Raw genomic sequence first — 10965 nt, 5'->3', positions numbered from 1 at the left:
TGTGAATAGTTCAAAACAAGTAAAGCTTGTGATAACAACAATTAATTGAGCAAATTCTAATAAGACAAGTAATGAACCTTCAATGATAGGAAAAGGTATTAGAAATGAAGAAAATGTTTTAAATCAAGCACTTCCACAACAATAAATTAGCAAGATTCAATTGCAAGTAGCAAACTAATAAGAGAGATTTGCATGTCTACTCGATCTTTTGATATGATGACATATACTTCTAGTAGTAGATGGTGATATACCTTATTCTCGTTATTTGAACTTAGTCAATATCTTGTCAATTTGAACATCTTTTGGTATGTATTTAGAGGAAAAGATGGTTTGTTTACTTGTCAGAGAATTTTTTGAATTTTGAAAGTTGGCAATGGATTCTTATGCACCAAGGTAGAGATTTGTTGTTTTTGGTTCAATTAGATTGTTCTATTTTAGGATTCCTAGTCCCACATGGATTATATATGAATTGTTTCTTCTAAGACTTAGGAGTCTGTAAATAGGAGCACATCCTCTAGCTAAGGGATTGAAGTGGCTTTAGTCAATATTTGTGTGAAAAAAACTCTTCACCAAGTAAAAGCCTCCCAATTTGATTTTGTAATTTTCTAATTTGAAGATTAGTGGATTGATCATCATCGCCAAAGGATGTAGATAAGCCATTCTTACCAAACCTCTTAAATATTATGTCATTTCTTTTACCTCTATTACTTTTTCTATTGTTCTTTACAATCAGGGTTATTTATTTTGCATTTCATTATATATATATTTCTATACAAAAAGAACACCTTCACTCCACAACCTATTTTTCACACAGTTCTCCATGGTACCAAATTGAGATTGTTGTTTTCCATCATAATCCACATCTCAACTAATGCCAACATCACCCATGGCCAACCAACCTTTCCACACACGTCTGCTTCTTCTATAAACCTATCACTAACCTCAAAATCTTCCACTATAGTCAATCCACATGACCAACTACCCTTTGCCCTTAACCAAGCCTCCATAACCCATGACCACAAAAGCTCCTAGCCTCATGTAATCTTCACTAAAAGGAAACCCACTCACCATATTTCCACTTTTGCAATGAAACCTCCCTAACACAATGAATAAACAACCATGGGGGAACCTTTAACCTTTATCACACAAATTCTTCCTTGGCCACCACACATACACACACCTTTCTAATCCATCCACACCTCTCATAATGACATGACTCTTACCCATGGCCATTACCCTAACTAACCTTACAAACCATGATCATCTCCAACGCCCTCATTAACCCACCTTCAACTCCACAATATATCTATCCACACCCTACAACTACCTTCTTTTATTTGCATAACCTCCATATCCAAGGCCTCCAACACTAATGACACCACCATTCCCACAACTTCACCACGTTTAACACATAGAGCTTATAACTTCATATATACTACCTCTTGCAACACTATGAGCCTACCACTTATATTTAACATTTTTATTTTCTCCTTACAAAAACTTATTATGATGAATTTAGGTAATATAACTACATCCATATTAAATTTCTTTGCAATAGAAATCTTGTAACCTTATCATCTAAAAGAAAAAAAAAATTATTGTTTGATTATATCAAAAAATAATTATTAGTTCTTTATTATAGTATCCTCTAGCACTCCTCTCTTAGCAATTTTTTTTTTTCAGGCAACAATTCATTATGATGATTTTGACTAACATAATTACTTACTTTCTAATTTTTTTTTTGCAATCTAAAAAAATTAAATTTATTATTATATCAAAATTGACCACTAACATAAATTTAATATAGTTTAGCTAAGACTTAAAAAAAAAATTGTTTTTTATTTTGTTTTGTATGAAAATTTATTATGATAATTTTGGGGAATATAACTACATCTTCATTTAAATCCCGCAACCCTAACATTTGAAAGAGCCAAAATTATCACTTGGCTATATGAAAAAAAAAAAAAAAAACTATTAAAAGTTCATTAGTGTAGAATCCTTGAACACCCATTTGTTAGAATATTTAACATTTTTTTTTCCTTACAAAAACTTATTATGATGAATTTAGGTAATATAACTACATACATATTAAATTTCTTTGTAGTAGAAATGTTGTAACTTTATCATATGAAAGAAAAAGAAATTATTTTTTGGTTATATCAAAAATAATTATTAAAAGTTCTTTATTATAGTATCCTCTAGCACTCATCTCTTAGCAAATTTTTTTTTTCCACACAACACTTCGTGTGATGATTTTGACTAACATAATTACTTACTTTTTAAATTTTTTTTTTGCAATCTAAAAAAATCAAATCTATTATTATATCAAAATCGACCTATAACATAAATTTAATATAGTATAGCTAAGACTTTAAAAAAAAAAAGTTTTTTTTTTGTATGAAAATTTATTATGATGATTTTGGGGGATATAACTACATCTTTATTAAAATCTCACAACCCTAACTTTTGAAAGAGCCAAAATTATCACTTGGCTATATGAAGAAAAAAAACCGTTAAAAGTTCATTAATGTGGTATCCTTGAACACCCATTTGTTAGAATGTTTAACTTTTTTTCACATGACAGTTTATTATGATGATTTTGATAAATATAACTACTTATTTTTAAATTTCTTTGTAATTAGAATTGCTTTACCATACCATTTCAAAGAATCAAATTGACTTTTATATCAAAATTGACCATTGATAGAAATTTAATATAATATAGTCTAGCTCTGATCTTGAAGCAAATTTATTTTATTTTATTTTTGTACAAAAATCATTAGAATGATTTTGGGAAATATATCTACATTCGGATTAAATTTCTTTTCAATCAAAAACCCATAACCCTATCATTAGAAAGAATCAAAATCATTGTTTAGCTATATCAAAAATGACTATTAAAAGTTCTTAAATGTAGAATCTTCCAACACTCATTTGCTAGCAATTATTTGTTCCCATGATTCTTTATTATAATTTTTTTAATTAAAATAACTACTAACTTTAATTTTCAAATTTCTTTGCAATTGGAATCATGCAACTTGATGTTCAAAAGAATCAATTTCTTGTGATATCAAAATTGACCATTAACAAAAATTTATTGTAGTATAGTCTAGCTCATTTGGAAGCAAATTATATATATATATATAAATTCATTATGATGATTTTGGGGAATATAACCACATCTATATTAAATTTCTTTACAATCAAAATCTCACAACCCTATCAATGGAAATAACCAAAATTATTGTTTAGCTATATCAAAACTAACAACTAAAAGTTTTTTAATATATTATCATCCAACACTTATTCGTTAGCAAATTTAATATTTTTTTTCACATGACACTTCATTATGATGATTTTGAAAAACATAACTACTTAGTTTTTAAATTTCTTTGCAATCAAAATTTCTCAACCTAATCATTCAAAAGAATCAAATTTATTGTTATATCAAAATTAACCAAACATAGAAAGAGGGAGAGTAAGAGAGATACTATGCGAGAGAGCGAGTGGAATGTAGGTTGTTAAAGTGAAGAGAGGATGTGGATTTTCACAAGTATATATGGAAGAAAAAAATAGGCAACATAAAACCTTGTTGAAATCCACTCTTGCCTAATCTTTCAACCACCAAATCCCATCTTATGCGGGGGCATATCACAAAAAATTAATGTTATCCTTAATTTAAATATTAGTATATTAGATTGAATTAAAATAGAATATAGAATTTGAATTAGAGTAAAAGTTTATTATTAGTTTGGATTAGAGTAGGAGAAGTAATTTGAATTATAATAGAACTCAAATGTATTTATATATAAATATCCATGATCATAGATAACAATGGCATGCATATTTTTCTCTATCCTCTTTTTCTATAACCACCTCCCATGCACCTAAATTTTTAAGAGTATAATTAAAATGATAACTCCCAACATATAATAGAACAATAAATTAATAAAATAAAATTTGAAAAAGTATGATTTTTTTCTAGAACATTATTGGAGACAAATTTCTTAAATAAAAATATAAGTTTAGGAGAACAACCTTTTAATTCCATATAAACTTTTGCACATTTTTTTAAAATAGATTTTCAATGAACATAGAATTTCTAATGAAAGTCGTTTTATAAATATCTACAAAAAGAAAAAAAAAATTAAAGATTTTACTTGTAAATACAAAATACAATTTCACATATAGGAACTCCACATTTTACTCAACTAAAGGGGACTCATGTCCGACTAACCAGTTGATAATGGTAGGTTGTAACACAGTTCCTTGAGGGAAAAATTATTTATTCCCTTATTTTTATGAGTAGTCAGATTTTTATTGTAATAAAATTGACCCGTTTAGAATTATAATTTTGACTTCATTTTGATTTTTACATCAAATTAAATATAAATATTATCTAAATAAAAATTTTAAAATCATAAGATAATTTTAGTTGAATATTAAGCATGGGAGGTTGTTAAAAGTGAATAGTTTTTAAATTATTGTACTACAATGTCCCTCAATAAGTGGGGTTAAATTACTGATAATGATTAGAAATTCTTTTACCAATAAAAAAAAATCTTGAAGAAAGCAAATGAGAGGTTGTTTTGATCTTTTAAAATTCTTTTACCAATAAAAAAAAAATCTTGAAAGCAAATGAGAGGTTGTTTTGATCTTTTATTCTTTTCATTTTAGTGATATCCACTTTTAAACCATCATTAACACATATGACAAAAAAAATTGATTTTGTGATATAATATAAATATTATCTATCCAAATGACATATTTATATTATTTCATAAAAATATTACTATTATATAACAAAACATTTAAATTTAAATAAACTTATATTATTGTACTTAATGTTATGTATCTTTAACTATTTTGAGTATTATTTATACAAAGTAATATAAATAAAATATTAAAATATAAATATTAATTAATTCTTTAAATAATATATTATATTATTTTATAAAAATATAACTATTATATAAAAACTAAGAACATAGAAAGTAATTATTAAATAAATCATCTAGCTATTTATCAATATTATTTACTAATATTAGAATTTAATAACACTATTAATTAGTGACAAAATTAATCAATGTATCAGGAAATAATACAATTAATGATGAAGAAACTTGGTTAGCAAATATAGATTAAAAGTTTTTGGTAAGAATGTCATTTTTGTCCAAAAAAATTATATTTAGTGATAAATATATTATTTGATATGTATTTAAAAACATTATTTAATGACAAAATTACTCAATTCATCAAGAAATAATAAAATCAATGATGAAGAAACTTTGCGAGCAAATACAGATCAAAATAACTTTTAGTAAGAAAGTCATTTTGGTCGCAAAAAATTATATTTAGCTATAAATATTTTCATGAGCAAATGACCTATTTTAGTCACAAAAGAGTTAACATAAAAGAAAAAAAAAAGGCTAAATTTTCCATCATATATGTCAATGACGAAAATTTTAAATTCGTCAAGAAAAGTTTTTAAAAATTTGATATTAGGGACAACATTGAAAATTTAGAATTTAGTCAAGAGAAATTATATTTATGGATTAAATTTTTATCTGTCCCTAAATTTTTTATGGAAAAAGTGTTTTTTCTTATATTGTCTATTCACATCATTAATTAAGTAAATGTTTTCATTTACTTTAAATTTATAATGTAAATAAGGAAATAGCCCTTATTTGAATTCAACTAAAATACTTACAAAAATTAATTTCAAGTAAATCAAACTTTGATTTTCCGAGTCTAACTATAAAAACATTTTTTTATAAAAAATAATAAATAAATAAATAAAAACTTTCAAATAACAATGTCAAGATCTTTCTTCTCTATAAATTTTTATATTATAAACCAATACTAAACGACTAAAGTTTGATAAGAAGTTTTCAAATTTGGCCCACTTTCTAAAATGGCTTATCCTCACTTGGTGAAAAATCAAAATTGCTAGTTCTACAAACAGGGTTCATGTGGAGCTATCAAACTCATAAAATCACATTATAAGGTACTTAAAGGAGATAATTGACGCATAAGTCAGTTTAATTAATATATATATATACTATAACATCTTCCATAATCCACACTTCAAATTATTTAATCATGAAACTCTTTTGTGGTTATCAAGTCAAGTAATGTTTTTAGACATTGGGGCCTAAGACGACTAATTTGAACATATATTTATGGACCCAAGTCTAGTCTGATTTTAACACATGTTTAAAAATAGGCTTAGGTCGGGCCTGGATTGGATAGCTTGAGTTGAATTTTTTTTTTTAGTGAGGTTGAGTTTGGACAAATGAGTTTCATGTATAAGTCGAGATTGAATTGACCATGTTCTATCTCATCTAATTAGTTACCCCACTACCAGTAAAAACAATGGAGAGGTAGAGGTGAAGTGTTCCTCCAATAATTAGGAAAAGTCTATGTTCCTCATAAAAGAACAAGTATGAACCCCATGCATGCATGCTAATAATAATAATAATAATAATAATAATAATAATAATAATAATAATAATAAGCATTTTAGCATATTGTCACAAGATGATCCAAATGAGCCTCCTCATGGGCTTATATAGAGCTAGGAAGCTTTTGGAGACTTCTAGAGTGGGAAGAGTGTGGAAGGTTCTAGAGATGCCTGGAGAAGTCCACACAACTCTACACTATGATGGAAGACATGAGAGGAGTCCACAACCTTCTAGAGAATTCTAGAAATCTCTTGTATATACTTGTACATAGGCTTGTACCTAGAATGATGTAGGACATTCTAGAATATACTTGAGTTGTAAAGAACCCTCCAAGGTTCTAGAGAGTTCCATTGGTGCCTATAAATAGGTGAGGGCCTCATTTGGCCAAGGCACCAAGCAAGTGAGCTTCCAAGCACTTGTAAAAGCTTCCTTGAGTTAATAAGAATTTCCATTCTTTAAAAAGTTGCCTACTAAGCTTCTTAAACTTTCGAGTCGTGAGCGTCTTAACCTAGCAAGCTAAGCATTAGGAGCAAGGCTTACTTAGCAAGATCAAGCATCTTGACTTGCCTAAGTGTCGCACAAGCTTAGTGAACGACTAAGTCCGTAACAATATGCCTTAAATCAAAATATCCAAAATTTAGGACTCGAAAAATTCAAAAAAAGAAAAGAAAAAAAAAAAACACAAGGCTTTTATTAGACAAATGTTTCCATGGAAAAAGACAACTAGAAAGAGAAACTGAAATAATGAAGCCGTTCTGGTAAGGGAAGGATACTTAGATATATTCAATTACAACAAAAAAAATGCATACTCAATATAATTGAGGATTGAAGGCAAAACAATAGAACTTCATAGTTCTCTCTCTCTCTCTCTCAGATCTGCTTTTTTTTTTTTTTTTAATTCACTACAAACTCCAAACTGACTGTAAAATCAAGGCTTAAATCATTCATGCAACAACCCTCTCATATTAAATAATAAATTATAAAGAACAAATTTTATTTGGATATTTCCTGTTTAGGATCAATCCCTAGGATCGTGGCAACACGGGAACAACACTAGTTGCTCCTAGAAGATTCTTGAACTTATTCCACGATAGCTCTGCCTCCCCGATTTCACCCACCATGCCGTGCATCAAAACCTGTAAAATATAATCACCAGTGAAAATTTAAATTGTTTTCCATTATCAACAGTATGTGCATGAAGTTATAGAGATAGCACTGCATTTTAGCCAACACTCCCTCTAATATTAATCTTAATATGATATTTATGATCAAGGTGAGGATATTGAATCACTCACAACCTAATAAATGGTTGTAGAATTTGTAACTAATTGTTCCCACATTTTGGAAAAATGATTCTGAAGTTGGAGTTCAACCAAAGCTGAAATGACTGGAGACAAGTAACTAACTATAGACAAGCTGAAATCACTCACTGCATTTTACAGAAAATTTCATATATTGCTCAAATTCCTATTTTTATTAGGCCTAGCTAGCTAAAAAATTTGGCCAAATAAGTAACTTAAAGTTCAATGCCTTTTTCAAGAAATAAAATGAGATATATCTATATTCCTTATTTATTGTATTATGCATGATATACATCTTGTCTTGCTAATATGATGTTGTGTCAAGGGAAGCTTGGAAACAAGCATATTAATGGAACAACAGAAAAATAAACAATTCATACATTAAGGTATACGATGTTTTAATATGATTCCACCAATGATACCTGAATCTATGGATGAAAAATAATATTTCACTATACAATAAAGGATATTAAAGGCAATAGAAACAAATATATTTATTGGATCTCAAAACATCTCATATTTCTCCAATTTTGTATCTCACATGCTCTTTTGTTTCATTAGGTGTCTCTCACCCTTTCTTTCCTCTACATTATAAACCTCTACACCTTAAACCGTGAGCTCTCTTATTTCATAAGGTTTTTTTTATATATTTCTCATAACATTTTTTCCTGGTTACCTATAATATTTATAAACACATTCATAATAAATTTCCTTATTTTATAAGAAAATCTAATATTACAATAACACACGAATATCCCAATTATTCTATATAATATTACTTTAAAAAATATATACTAACAAAAGATTTATCACACAAAGAGTAGGATGTCTGTTTTCTAGTTTTTACAATTCAACATGCACAACAAAAGAGAAACTTGACACCATTCTCTGGTTTGCTTTATTAAAAGAATTTCCAAATGGAAAATTTCTTTCTCCAAAAAACTATAATACGTTTCTAAATTCAAAAACCTTGGCAAAACCAGATTTCCCAAACAGAGCTTGAACGGTTGTACACCACACAAAAGCTGAAATGTAATTAACAAACCTTGTAAAGAAAAAGGTTTCCCTTTTTGAGAGGGGCAGAAGTCGATTTGCCATATAAACCCTCCAGTTGTCCACTTATGGTGACACCATCTCTGAATCTTTCCTGTAAAGCAAACAATATTCCAAACAGCATTAAAGAAGCAGATTATAAAGCAGGAAGACTTAGTGTGACAATCTTCTAATGCAATCTCCAACTTGACTCAACTTGGTACCTCACAATTAATGGCAGGGAATTTAATTTAACCAAGGTAGAATATAGGTATATTCCAAATTGATGATGATATGAAGTTCTTGATACGACTGTGGTGTTACATACCCTACTGATGAGAATCTTTATTAGTTCCATCCCCACATTATAAGCTTCATCAGGATTTTCCTGAAACATCCCTTTCAGTTTCTCAGATACCGTATTGTGCTTTCCTCTATCCATTAGCTCCATTAACTCATTTGCCTGCAAACATAAAATGTGAATAAGTGAAGGGTATTCAAGATTGTTTCCCCATTTCGTGCCTAGCATGTTTATTAGCTCAACCTAGTACTTGAATTCATTAGCTTCTGCATTCATGGATGTACAAAGCACCAATATATTGTAACACATTCAAAAAGTACCCCATTCAAACCATTTTGTTAGAAGGCAATATTTTCTAAAAACACTGTACTATCATACTAAGGATGAGATGGCACTTTTTGGGTACATGGTCTGGACGTTATGAAACTTCAACCTCAAATGTCCACAATCCTAATCAAGATGTGCACGGTGTTTCTCAAATTTTATTATTTGTGTTTTACTGGATATAGGCATTTACAATTTTATTTCCATAGTACTCTCCTAGGCATCCATAATTGTAAAACCAGTGAATGGAACGAAAAGAAAAGAAGTTCGATTTCTTCCTTTTACATGGGACTCAGGATTTCCATTGGTTTTGGAGAATGGAATTCATAATATCAAACCAATTCTTTTCCTTTCCTCCCCACTCACTCCCATTTGAAGACGAAGTATAAAAATAGTAATAAAAGCAAATTATATATAGTATTATATTCCACAATAGAGGAAGAATATGTGTAGTGTAAAGAAGGGAACCTTAGCAGCAGGTTGGTGAATGTTCTTATGCCTTGAGGAACCAGTCACGAATATTTTAGGAGATGTAATGGCCTTTTGGTTGATCATATAACTGCAACCTATGACCCCAAGAACACAAGTCAAAGCTATAGCAGCCCCTATCCCAGTTCTCACAATCTTGTCATCACCTTTGTTGTTTGTTGGAGGGGTAGAAACCCCGTCTGCAGCACAGACTATGGGAGTAAGCAAGCGTCCGATGTGACGTCCTGAGGACATCGGAAGTGAAGTAGAAGAATGCGAAAATCTGAAATTAGGTCTGGTAGTTCTTGCAACATTGACAGTGGAAGGAACTCGAAAGGGCGGAATGGAGAGGGTGCAATGGTGAAGGAGGTAAACCGAGGATCCCATGAGGTGTATACAGGAGACTGCTGTTTTTTAGTTTGAATCATAGCATTTGTTGAATATTGCTTGTATATCAACAAAAAAAATAGCCTTGCTTGCATGGAGAATAAAGCAGGTTGGCTAAGCCTTTAAGAGGAAGAAGTAAGGTATTCTTGTACACGCTGCTTTAGAATATGAAAAAATCATGGCTTTGGCATCTTTGTCATGAGTGTTTCCAGGGAAAAGCAATATTCCATGGACTAGAGAATGCCCCTCAGTCGCGTGTCACATGGAGGTGGGAATCTACCTTGATAGCTCATACATTTGAATGGCCAAAACTTGAGTATATATGGTATAAAAGCAATGCATTTAATAAATAAATAAAATACTAAATATAGATGCTTTTTCAGGATATTCAACAAACTAATATTTTCTCTTAATGGGTATTAGTGACTGTAATTTTAAATGACTGATTTAGAAAAATATTTTTCATAAAAAAATATTTAATATTTACTCTACTTCTCTCTTAATTTTACTATACTAGCAAGTAAAATTCTTTTATATTCCATTGTTAAATTTTCACATGTTATAATATTTAATTATCAAAAATCACATTTTTAAATTATTAAAAAATAAAATATTAGACAGTTATATGATAAATAAAATTTTTTAAATTAAAATAGTATATACAGATAAAATTATTTTAATTAAGAAA

At 29.0% G+C, this 10965-nt stretch overlaps 1 protein-coding gene across 1 annotated transcript; it reads right to left on the bottom strand.

Annotated features, from left to right (window-relative positions):
• Nucleotides 1-7201: 7201 nt before the first annotated feature.
• LOC100253775 (uncharacterized) lies at nt 7202-10429 on the bottom strand. Its single transcript, XM_002275923.5, has 4 exons — nt 9891-10429; nt 9126-9260; nt 8811-8912; nt 7202-7600 (listed from the first exon to the last, which is right to left on the bottom strand). The coding sequence occupies exons 1-4, from the start codon at nt 10275-10277 to the stop codon at nt 7490-7492; spliced, it is 735 nt and encodes a 244-aa protein (XP_002275959.1). The 5' UTR covers nt 10278-10429; the 3' UTR covers nt 7202-7489.
• Nucleotides 10430-10965: the final 536 nt, after the last annotated feature.

This window comes from Vitis vinifera, chromosome 10 (assembly GCF_030704535.1).
Source record: "Vitis vinifera cultivar Pinot Noir 40024 chromosome 10, ASM3070453v1".
In the NCBI taxonomy this organism is placed as follows: domain Eukaryota; kingdom Viridiplantae; phylum Streptophyta; class Magnoliopsida; order Vitales; family Vitaceae; genus Vitis; species Vitis vinifera.
The sequence above is the reverse complement of the archived record's forward strand: the minus strand, read 5'-3'. Positions and strand labels throughout refer to the sequence as shown.